This window comes from Trifolium pratense, linkage group LG2 (assembly GCF_020283565.1).
Source record: "Trifolium pratense cultivar HEN17-A07 linkage group LG2, ARS_RC_1.1, whole genome shotgun sequence".
Taxonomy (NCBI): Eukaryota; Viridiplantae; Streptophyta; class Magnoliopsida; order Fabales; family Fabaceae; genus Trifolium; species Trifolium pratense.
Window position 1 is genome coordinate 17658744 of NC_060060.1, and position 12881 is coordinate 17671624.

The 12881-nt window shown below is 34.5% G+C and overlaps 2 protein-coding genes across 2 annotated transcripts; one reads left to right on the plus strand and one right to left on the minus strand.

Annotated features, from left to right (window-relative positions):
* Positions 1-1894: 1894 nt before the first annotated feature.
* LOC123904292 (glycine-rich cell wall structural protein 1.8-like) lies at positions 1895-3127 on the plus strand. Its single transcript, XM_045953976.1, has one exon. The coding sequence runs from the start codon at positions 1895-1897 to the stop codon at positions 3125-3127; it is 1233 nt and encodes a 410-aa protein (XP_045809932.1).
* Positions 3128-4814: 1687 nt separating this feature from the next.
* Positions 4815-8944, minus strand: LOC123909881 (ubiquitin carboxyl-terminal hydrolase 21). The gene is made up of 8 exons (XM_045960809.1): positions 8255-8944; positions 7731-7848; positions 7359-7466; positions 6969-7135; positions 6549-6878; positions 6350-6472; positions 5458-6097; positions 4815-5373 (listed from the first exon to the last, which is right to left on the minus strand). The coding sequence occupies exons 1-8, from the start codon at positions 8684-8686 to the stop codon at positions 5033-5035; spliced, it is 2259 nt and encodes a 752-aa protein (XP_045816765.1). The 5' UTR covers positions 8687-8944; the 3' UTR covers positions 4815-5032.
* Between the last annotated feature and the right edge of the window lie 3937 nt (positions 8945-12881).

Consider the following 12881-nt stretch of genomic DNA (forward strand, 5'->3'; position numbering starts at 1 on the left):
TGTCAAAAATTTTCTAAATCATTTCTTCATTTCTCTAGTGCACAAGGGTCATTGAAGAAACTTTATTCTGTAAAATATCATTGATCGATATGTTTGATATGTGTATGCAATCCATGTCAAGGTTTTCAAAGTATCCTGAAGGGGATTCGCCAGGTAACCCTTTTGCATCCAGTTTATGGTGGGAGCGAATCGAACCTAAAGTTTAGTGTGATACACACGCTTTGGAATTTGTGCAATATATTCATCATGTTGTTCATCATCTTCTTCTAGTTCGAGTATTTGCAGCAGTCCCCAACAAATGTTCTAACATCTTGATCACGTAGATAAAGCATGAGAAGGCAAACTCACTCAACCAATGTGATTGAGAGTGAGTGTGAGCATTCAGAGCAAGCAACTAATAAAAGAAATGATAAAATAGTAACAACTCTTCCATATAAGTTGATGTGTGCGTTTACATTGTGCAACCTGTTTTTCTTTTTTTATTGAGATCTTATAGGAATTATCTATTTAGATTAATAGAAAAATTTGAACTACCAATAAAAATCATAATTGAGAAAAATAAAATATTGCAAATTTGCAATTGATGTCGGTATTTCATTTTCTAATGTATAAAAACGAAAATGGAATAATGAGTCATTGATAAACTCTTGAACTTTAAGAAGTACTGTACTGGTAGTATCATTCCATTGTCCATAAGAGAATTGCGTCTATTTTATATTTTTTAATAAATATTTTTTTTCTTAAAACAAAAGGGACTTAAACCCAAAAAAAAAAAAACACTAAGCATAAATGACTTTAGAGGTAAGTTTATTTTCATAACATCGGCTAATAACAATGAACTTGGTCTAGCAGGTTAGACACGGCTCATACACTTCATATTAGTAAGAGCATCAGCGCAAGAATTGGTTTCACGATAACGATACACTTTAATTTTCCACTCCAACGTAAGCAATCTACAAATTTCTTGAACAAATCTCCAACGACAACACTACCATCCTTTGCATTTTGTATAGCATGAAAAATCACACGCTAAAATTATCATGCAACTCTATATATTTAGTATTCATTGTTATTGTTACTATTAATAAACTCTAAAATATAATTGAAAGATAAAGTTACTTTTAAAAGTTGTTATTTAGTTGAGAACAAGATTTTTTATATTTTGACAACAATAAATTTCTACAAAAAAAATAATATGAATTTAACTATGATCCTCTTTTGCATATATTCTTATCCTCGTGTATAATGTTATTTCTCTCAATTGATTTAGTTGCTATTGCTATGGTTTTCAAAAGAGTGTAACATAACTTTTTTACTACATGATAACTTATTTAACTATGCATATACAAATAATTAACCATGTACATAAACTCTTATCTTTTCACCCATGCGGTAGAAATTGATTCTCTTTGACAAGTATCATTGGCTAAAAGAAGTGAATTTAGTGGCCAAAATAAAGTTACAATATTAAGAAAGAATGGAAGATATTTGCATAGCAAAGTGGTGAGGCACAGTGGGTAGCATAGCTATAGATAGAAGGTAGTAAATTAGGTATGAATTTGTTAAAATGCTTTAAGCTTTCTAGTGCTAATGCATTTTGCATGCTTGGATGTGGAAGACAGCAAAAGCACACAATGTTACAATGGGAAATCTCTAGTGCGAGAGTGAAAGTACAATATCAAATTAGAATATCTGCGCTTTTGCTGTGTATATATATCATTGTGTGTTTGCATAATGGGCCACATTGTAGGGACATCCAACTTCACTAGCCATGTGCTTCAACCACTCTTTGCTTTGAACACGCCTTGGCAATCACTATAAATACCCTTCAAACTTCTTCAACTATAAACCAAGCTCTACCTTTTGAGGGAATTTACCTTCAAAGTATAATCCCATGGCTTCTATACAAAGAGTTCCCATTGTGGTTTTCTTAGTACTATTGGCATTAAGCATTTGTTCTGCCAGAAGGGCTCTACTCACTTTTGATGCTGGAGGTGGCTATGGTTTAGGTCATGGCATTGGTGGTGGAGGCGGTGGAGGAGGAACAAGTGGTGGTAGTGGATATGGAGGTGGAGGAGTAGGAAATGGCGGCGGCGGTGGTGGAGGAGCTGGATATGGAGGTGACCATGGAGTTGGATATGGTGGTGGTGGTGGGAATGGCGGTGGGGGAGGTTATGGTATTGGGGGAGAACATGGTGGTGGTTATGGTGGAGGTGCAGGAGGTGGAGCTGGTGGTGGTTATGGTGGAGAACATGGCATAGGATATGGAGGAGGTGGTGGAAGTGGCGCAGGTGGTGGAGCTGGGTATGGTGCAGGAGGAGCTCAAGGAGGTGGATATGGCACTGGAGGAGGTGCTGGTGGTGGTGCAGGAGGAGAGCATGGTAGTGGATACGGTGGTGGTCAAGGAGGTGGAGCTGGCGGAGGCTATGGTGGTGGTGGAGAGCATGGAGGAGGATATGCTGGTGGTGAAGGAGGTGGAGCTGGAGCTGGAGGAGGTTATGGTGGTGGGGGAGAGCATGGTGCTTCTGGCTACGGAGGTGGAGAAGGAGGTGGAGCCGGAGGAGGTTATGGTGGCGGGGGAGAGCATGGTGCGTCTGGCTACGGAGGTGGTAAAGGAGGTGGAGCTGGAGGAGGATATGGTGGGGAGGGAGAGCATGGTGCTTCTGGGTACGGAGGTGGTAATGGAGGTGGAGCAGGTGGCGGAGGCTATGGTAATGGTGGAGAGCATGGTGGTGGCGAAGGTGGTGGAGCTGGAGGAGGTTATGGTGGTGGAGGAGAGCATGGTGCTTCAGGCTATGGAGGTGGAGCTGGAGGTGGTGCTGGTGGAGGTTATGGTGGTGGGGGAGAACATGGTGCTTCAGGCTACGGAGGTGGTGCAGGAGGTGGAGCTGGAGGAGGTTATGGTGCTGGCGGGGAGCATGGTGCTTCTGGCTACGGAGGTGGTGAAGGAGGTGGAGCTGGAGGAGGCTATGGTGGTAATGGAGGAGCACACGGAGGTGGATATGGTAGTGGAGGTGGTGCTGGTGGAGGAGCTGGAGGTGGAGCATATGGCAGCGGTGGCGCACATGGTGGTAGTTTTGGAGGAGGAGGTGGAAGTGGTGGTGGCCATGGGGGTTATGTTCCCTAAGAACTACTCTAGAACGTACACATGACAAATATCGGAGTGTCCCCTTTGATGATCAAGAATAAGTATATGTATTGTGAATCAACAAAATCATATTCATAATTCATAATTCATATTTATATTTGTATTACAAGAGCAAGATTATCAGCTCATGATTTATATATATGTATTATATATGTAACAAATATATTTCTACGATTATTAATTGTAATATTATGAAACTATATATATTATATTCTGAAGTTTTGGTATGCAATTCTCATTATATTTCCTATATATATGCAGGATGTGGTATATTTATTAGAATCTAAAAATGCAAATAGGGCTTTATTAAAAGTTTCAAATAGATTGCTGTCATGCATGTCTCTACTTAATAGCTTCATTTGATTGCTCAGAAACCGTCAGCTGAGGCGTTGGAGCTGAAGACATTGAAAATTCTCTACAAATGCTTTCTACGTTATGAATCATCATATCAAATATCAATGGGAAGTGCCAGTTCTCGCGAAAATTTTTCATGGAATTGGAAACATCACAACACAGATAAATGATATTGTGATGACCTTTTTCATTTACTTCCACAATTGATTCGCGATAGTTTTGTTATAATACTTTTCGTAGAAAATAGCAACGCCCAATATCAATCCTTCCATCTTCATTCATCATTAGATGTTGCATGGAAAACAAATTTATCATAAAATTCTTTGTTCCTTATATGAGATCTGTTTTACATAGCATTTCGTTGCATTAATTGCATTATATGAAATACTAGCATCGATCTCACTTTCAATTCAATAGCCAAATTAATAATGCTAGAAATGCAAATATTACATATCATTGGATCATTGAATACAAACAATTAATTATCTAATTGCATGTAGTACCTATCAAACACCACTGGTGATGGACAAAGAGTGACTATTTGTTCCCTGACCAACCATCTCAGAGAATAATCCATTACAAGTTTCTTCTGTGGCACAACCTAATAACTGCAAAATGCAAATGATAAATTTGTTTTAAAATGTGATTGTAAAGTGGTAAGTTTATTTGATACTCTATTTTCTGCAAAGATCTATGACTGTTTGACGCTTTAGATACTTACACCATTTTAGGCCACATAAACAAAGTATTAAGTATTAGGGAAAGGAAGTTAATGTAAGTGTTACTTCAATGAAATTGTAAATCCTCATAATCATAGAACAGATATTTGTGAAACCAATACGGTTATGACTAAATTAATCACTCACCAGAATGTTGAGTCATGGCATGACCCCAAGTGTGACGACACGCTCTACAGTAACAGCACAGCATTGTCAGGTGCCCATTGAAGAGGCTCTATTGTAAACTGCAATTTCACTCATCACATCCACAAAATGTCGGTGTTCAACTAGCTCAGAAGTAATTCAACTGCAAATGTTATAAGTAATACTAGCAACAACAAATGAAGGAACCGGGAAAGGGATTTGTTGTAGGCATATTTATTCCTTTTATAGATCAGCTTCCCTGCTTAGATAACAATGCAGACAAGAGCTGCTTAGTAAATGATGTCTTAAATGTTACTAATTAAAGAATGATTACTTAGTAATTATCGTCCTCAGATACAATCAATGTTTAACCTCATAATCTATTACTGTATTAAAGAAAAAACCAATATTAGAAAATTGGGGATTATTTATCATCGCCAATGCTATCATTTATAAACCAATGCTATCATTTATAATGTATCAATACATCCATGTTACAATTACACACTATGTTCTTAACATGTAAAAGGGAACAACGGTGTGCTGTGTAGTGACTATACAATTTGGCAGGAGGAATTGAAAAGTTTAAGCAAAAAGACCAGATAAAGGTATTTTCGCCAACAAAATATCAAGTACGCAGCCAAATGCCTAAAGTCGGAGAGACTATTCACTGTGAAATTCCGGCTGCCACAGGGTAGGCGGCGACAGAAGCATGGCTTGATTTCTTGCGAGCACTGTTGTTACCTTTGTCAGACTGCGATGAATCAGTCTTTTTTCTCTTGTTCTCAGAGGAGCCTTTGCTGTTGCTGGGACTAGCATCAAGGTATTCCATTAGTGCACATCTCCTCGAACTCGAACCACGCATCTTCTTAAGATATGTGATGGCAGCTTTTGTTTCAGCACTATCTGCTGACTTATTGGACTTATTAGACTTATTTGATGATGATCTTTTACAGCTCCCTTGATTCTCAGTCTTCAAATGATCGCGTGAGATCTGGAAACTCTTACCTGAAAAATCCACTCAAGGTTATTAAACAAAGTAAATCATAGAGTACATGAGAAAAAACTATCAGTAAAAGTATATCCAATCACCTGGTGGAGTCTGATAAGGGGGCGAGTTGGGAGGAGTTAGAGGATTGAAACCGTCATTCTCTATAAAATCAAAAACATCCTGATTGCATTTGTTTTTATCAGGAGCACCATTCTCAGCATATGAACTCCCACCAGACTTTGCAATATTAGGCAAGCTGGTACTATTCAAAGGTTGCACTTGGGCATTTATATCTTCCAATCCCTTCAAATTAAGAGTTTTCTGACTTGATGGCCTGGCAGGAAATTGTTCACGGCAAGGTGAAGCATAAATAACCTCATCAGTTTCAAGAAACTCGCGACTTTGTCGACCCGAATAATCAAACTTCTTGGGAAATTCTTTGGATTCACCATCCCCACTCCTCTCAATATTTCCATTTAAAATAGGAAATGATTTATTCTGGCCATCTGTCAATTCTTTGGATTCCCCAGCGCCACTCCTCTCCATATTTCTATTTAAAGTAGGACATGATTTATCCTGGCCATCCGTGATGTCTAAAACAGACTTGGGAGACGTATTACACTGTTCCAAGACTTGACTCCTAGTTTCTACAAATTTTGAAAACCAAGGTGTACCCTGTCGAGCATAAAACAGCATGTATGCTTCCTGAGACAGCACATTCTCTTCGGATACCTTAGTAACCTGAAAATTTTCCAGATATTACATGTTAAATAAAACATAAAAGAATGACCACAATAGAATTATTAATTAAGCACAGACCATATGCAAAGGAAACAAAATCATGAGATTTACAACAATAAAAATGAATATTTTCAAACTATGGAAGACTTCCTAGGGAAAATCTTGAAGAAACGACATATCAATACTGAACCATGAAGATAGCATCAACTTTTATCATAAAATATATGTGAAAACAAATTCAGAAGATGCTACCTTTGAATCATCAAATTTATGCCATGTGTCTGGAGCAGTGCGAATGAAGCAGAAGTAATGACCGGACGTAGGTGAAAATCCAGTATGCACAACAACTGCATATAGATCATATTTCAATGATACCTGCCAACATAAAAATGAGTCGATAAATAATAATTCACAAGGGAAAAATATGTGAGGAAAAAGACTCAAAACTCACATCATTGTTTTCATTCAAAATGGTGTAGGGTTGCAAGTCCAACTCCAAAGGAAAACTGATATACTTGTCAATCTTTTCAACTAAAATCCCATCTGTCTTAAACCTCTTTAAATGGAATGCAGCAATAGTAGGTGTCTGACCCAACATAAGCCGTTTCTCCTTAGACACTTCCTCGTTGCAGCCCTCACATTTAAACTTTCCGTCCATGTTTTCCACCATAGTGAAACATTCTAAAGCACTTGAAAGAGCATCTACATTTCCTAATTGTAAGCTCAAGTCAATAATTGGATCATCAGTGTCAGAAGAGCGACCACAGTTACAACATCGGAGCTGAAACATAATTACAAGGAAAATATAACCATTAGCAAACATACAATTCTATATCAAAAAATGAGACAAACAATTATTTAACAATCATACCTTGCTAACCAGACTGCCACCAAAAACTTTCTTAACAATATTATCGTCCTCAAAATTTGGATTATTCTTCTTCAGATTTAAAAAACATGAATCAAGTTCATCCAATGCACACGTCATAAACTCGTGTACATCCTCTTGCTGATATCTTCTAAAACTCTTATTAAAATCTGATACAGGTTATGGATCACAAACACAAAAGTAAAAAAGAAACTAACCTTATATCAATTAAAGATTATGTTTCACAGGCCAGTAATATAACAATCACTAGTCACTACTAATTTACCAATTAATTAATGACAGACAATTCTTAATCCTTCCATTTAAAAGATTGGCCACAGGCCTACAGCAAGATATGCAAGAAAGTATCTGTGAATATTGTATTAAGGATACGATGCAAATTATCCACAAGTATATAAGGCGAGACGACTCTTCCAGTAGACTGCAAGGAATGTACCATCTGGTAGCGGAAAGCACAAATAACACAGTACCCATTATGACCTGAAATTCCCAATCTAAAGGTCAAATTCTTCAGAAAAATAAAACAAACAAAAACCATAAAATAAAATACTCAAACTTTGCACATAACGGCAACAAGTACCATATAATGTTTTAACCATCAAAGCAAATTCCTCCTATTCACATCTAAACTGCCTAAATATTACAACCCGTATAATAACACAATTTTACGATTTTTTACCCATCAATCTAAACCTAAATTTATAAAATGAATTAGACTGTTAAATTCAAACAAGGGTAACTCACGATCTTCATATGAGTGGCTGCAATCAATAATAGATTCCAATAGGGGCACCGTATGCGTGAAGCATTGCATAATTGAATTGAGAAAGCATGTATTACCAAGGTTGGCAAACCCAGCGCCCTGTTAAACAAAAAAAATCATCAACAAAAAAACCAATAAATCAACAAAACTAAATAAATAAATCAACAAAATTTCAAAACCAAAAAGGCAAAACCTATGTAACACATACAATTCAAATCAAAGGTGTGTCTGGTGTCTGACACATGTCAATGAACAACACTTACACGACACTAAGCCTATGTTTGGCATCACCATGGATACGCCAAAATCACGATGATCCACTGTAATTTCCCAAAAGCCACACTTTGTAGCTTCTGTAAAATCACAGTGATTCACCGTAATTCTGGCGGATACACTTACACATTTACATTCAATTATTCTGATTAACTTGTCAATTTCGTGTATGTGTCAATCTTGATAGACCAAAACTAAATAAACAAACAAAAATAAAGAAAGAAACGCTTACAATTATCGACGGTACAGCTTTAGAATCAGATTCATAAATTAAATCCTGTAAAAGATCCTCATACACCCAACTATCATCAGCAGAATCCGCCGGTACCCAAGCCTCCGGCTGCACAGCCAAAACCCGCGACGAATTCAGAGGACGACACTCCTGGCGATCCACCGCCTCCGGCCAAATCAAAGACGAATCAGCACCATTGTTGACTTCATAAGTAACTGACTGCCTTGGATCTCCCTCCTGAACACCGTCGGTTAACGGCGGAGGAGAGTCGTCAATTAGAGGAACAGGTTGAACGAAAACTCCGTCACAATCAGGCAACGGAGAACCAGGTTGAGCAGTTTCAACTGTTTCGGAAATTGAATTCACCATTGAAGATGAATTCATTTGATTCTCTTGTTTTTCAACTCCTTCTGGAGAATTTGAACAAGACATTGAAAATTAGGTTTCAAAGATGAGAATTTCTTGAGAGAAAATTTAGATTCAGAGAATTTAAATTATGAGAAAGTGAAAGAAAATTAGGGTTTTGATATGGAAAAGAAGAGGGAAAGATGAAAAAGTTCGAAAAAGTTTGAGAGGGAAAATCTGAAAATTTTGCCACTAAAAAAAAATCTCGGGAAAATGAAATCGCGCTCTTTCAATCTCTCTGATATTTCTCATGGGATATTGTACTATACTATAGTTCTCTTAAATATTCCTTCAAAAAAACAATAGTTCTCTTAAATATGGAATTTAATTTAATTTTTGACCAAAAAATTAATTAATTAATTTGGGATTTAATTTATACTCTCTTCGTCCCAAAATATAAGAGAAAATTAGTCAAACAAAGTGAATGTATTTAGACCAAATTCTTAACCAAATACATTAATTTTCTTTAACTAATTTTTTCTTATATTTTATGATACAGAGAGTAAGTTTTTATGGTAAATGGTAGTTGTGCTTATCCTGATGAGTAGGATTTTGAATAAAATATGTATATTATTAATAAAAGGTAAAAATGTATTCAATGTTTTTGAAAATTTTTAAGGAATTTTTAACGTTTTCTTTAAAAGAAGATTTATTATTTTTTAAGAGATGTAAACATTTGATGAAATACTGTAAATGGTTCTAAAAGAAATAAAGAATTCATTAATGGTATTTGTTTTTTTAAACAATTAAGAATGTGGACTAAAATGGATGGTCTTTTATTAATAAAAGGTGAAAATGTATTCAATGTTTTTGAAAAATTATTAAGGAATTTTTAACTTTTTCTTTAAAAAAAGATTTGTTATTTTTTAAGAGATGTAAACATTTGATGAAATACTGTAAATGATTCTAAAAGAATTCATTAATGGTATTTGTTTTTTTAAACAATTAAGAATGTAGACTAGAATGGATGGTCTTTTGAAAAGTCTTTTTGTTTTATTTTATCTACAATTTTGATCAAAGATGATTTTTTTTATAAATATTCGAATACAATTTTTTTATATTCAAAATAGACAATTTTTTTAATGGGTAATCTTTTGAAAAGTCTTTGTGTTTTATATATTAATAAAGACAATTTTCTTCATAAAAGGACAATAATATTTTTTTTACAATTAGTAAATGAATATCTTTAATTGCTTAATGAACCGGTGCAACGTTTTAGATTTTATGGTATTTTAATTTTCCCTGGAATTTATATATCAATTTTTCATTTAAAATAAGTTGTTAAAAAATGCCTCATTTGAAATTATATGATTTTTCTTTTGAAAAAAAAAATTGCTTAAAATAAAAAGATGCCTGAATTCTCTTTATTGCAGTAATGGCACTACTGTATTCATAACAAGAATAATAAGAAAACCTTTGATGCATTTAAAATCAAAGAATCATAATTACTTAGTGTATTCTACATATGAATGGGTGTGTTGAAAATAGTAGTATGTGTTTTTAAAAAAATTGGATTTTTATCAATACTTAGTACAAAGTAATCAAGGTCAATAATTTTCTTTTCTTTTTATTTTTGACAAAAATAATTTCGTTTTCTTTGAATATTTTGACTCTTGTAAATTACTAGTACTACTTTGTCCCTAATAATAAGCTTAATTATTTTTAAGAAATTTTGTCTTTAAATATAAGTTACTCTAGAGGTGTTAGCTCACTAATGCATAAAAAATTCCGTTTTTTTAATATAACGATTGTTGCAAATTAAAAATAAAGATTAGTAGTTTTTTTAGGTAGGTTATCATATTCGATTTCTAGATGGAATAATTTTTTAACTAGTTTTTACTTATCTCGCGGCCGAACTTCGAATTATTAAAACCTCTTATTTTTATTTTTACAAAAAAAAAAAAAAAAAAAAAAAAAAAAAAAAAAAAACCTCTTATCTTAAGAACCATAAGGTTAACACCAAAAATATCTCGTATCACATTAATCCCTAAAGATAAATATCTTTTGAATAATACAGTATTGAGATAGGTACTTTTATCTCCCAAAGTTTTTTTTTTTTAAACCCATAGCCCTCTAAATAAATTGAGTTTTACTTTTGTCATCTACTGATTTTGGGGCGCGTTCTACGAAATTATCAATATACCTCTTCTCACGACTTAAGTAACGGAACCAAGTCCGGCACATAAGTAACGAACGTGTTAAAAATTTCAGTTTTGTTACAAGTTGATGGCGCACGCCCTACCAAATACCCTATGGCATTTTGTCGTCTGCTGCTTAAGTAGCAGACGTGTGTTTGACAGTAAAATAACAAAAAATATAACAGAAAATGACAACAAATACAAATCATAATATTATTACATTACAATTCATTGCATACATTCATATTATAACATTACATTTGTAAGGGAAAAAAAAAAGATTAATCATAAGGGTAAATAGTGTCATACCCCCCTGCAAAATAGGCGAGTTTTGCGTTACCCCCCTACAAAATATTTTTTTGAGATTACCCCCCTGCAATGTCAAGATTCCTTGCGTTACCCCCCTGGCTCAACAAGTGGGCATATGACATGGAAGAATCTTGACGTGGCATGACACGTGGAAATTAATTTATTTTTTATTTATTTTTAATTGCCAACTCATTAATTAATGTGGGTTTTTAATTAAAAAAATGAAAAAAAAAACTTAAAAGTTGTTATATTTTTATGAACTTACTTAAAAGAAAGTTTTTTTTTTTTTTGACTAAAAGTTGTTATTATATATATATAAAAAAAATTCTTATATATATATAATAACTAATAATAGAGTAACCAAAAAAAAATGAAGATGAAAAAAAAAACTGATAATAATAATAGTAACCAAAAAACTAATAATAATAATAATAATAGAGTAACAAAAAAAAAACTGCAATCACATAGGAACGCAAGAACAATCGCTTTGCCCTAACCCCAAATTGAAATTGAAAACGAAGAACAATCGCTGCATATGAACGGAACGAAAAAAAAAAGTTTCTTTAAATAAAAAAATTTCTTTAAAAAAAAAAGTTTCTTTAAAAAAAAGTTTCTTTAAAAAAAAAGTTACCGTAAAAAAAAAGTTCCTTTAAAAAAAAAGTTTTTTTCATTTTTTTTAATTAAAAAATAAATAATTACTGAGTTGGCAATTAAAAATAAATAAAAAATAAATTAATTTCCACGTGTCATGCCACGTCAAGATTCGTCCATGTCATATGCCCACTTGTTGAGCCAGGGGGGTAACGCAAGGAATCTTGACATTGCAGGGGGGTAATCTCAAAAAAATATTTTGCAGGGGGGGTAACGCAAAACTCGCCTATTTTGCAGGGGGGTATGACACTATTTACCGTAATCATAATAATCCGTGGACAAATCTACCGTATCCCCCTCCTCTTCCACCTTCATATTTTCATCCTCCTCCATATTTTCATCGTCTTCCTTCTCCCCATTTTGAGGTACAAATGAAAGAGAATAAAAGGGTTGAAGGAATCCCTTCCGATTAATCATAATGATCCTAAGAGGCCTCAAAAAATCCCTCGCCGATTAACATAATGATCTCAATCGCGCCATCAAAGAACATGCATGCGTAAGATCATTATGATTAATCGGCGACGAACATTGAGGCCGTTCACCCCTAAAATAACAAAACTTACAACAAAACTAATAAGCTAAAAAAATATGAGAGAAAAAATGAGAATGTGAAAAAAAATGAAAGGAAAGAGTTTAATTTATAGGCATTTGGTCTGAATTTCATTGGTTGGAAAAGGAAACAACCACTTTAATGGCCAATGAAACTCCACCACCGTCCTTGACCATTGACTGTCATCAAATACCCTGATCACCGACCGTCCGCGACTTAAGTCGCAGAATAACAGTGTAGGGTGTCCGTGACATACGTATCGGATGTACGGTGGTTCGGATTTGTTGTGGTCTTGCACGTGTATAAATAGGGGTGAGTGGGTGTTTCATTCACTCATTCACTCACACCATTTTTTTGTTAAAAAAAAACATTTTATTTATGTTTTTAGTTGAACCTGTCCGATTTTTTAATTGAAGCAGTTAATTTATCTGATCATGTGTTTATTTATGTTTTTATCGTCGTCCTTGTTTTAATCGATGTAATGAATAATTTTCTGGTCAGGTGTAGTCCGCTACTTAAGTAGCGGACGTGTATTTTCCAGGATACGAAAATTTGCTCAGGAACAGAATATAAA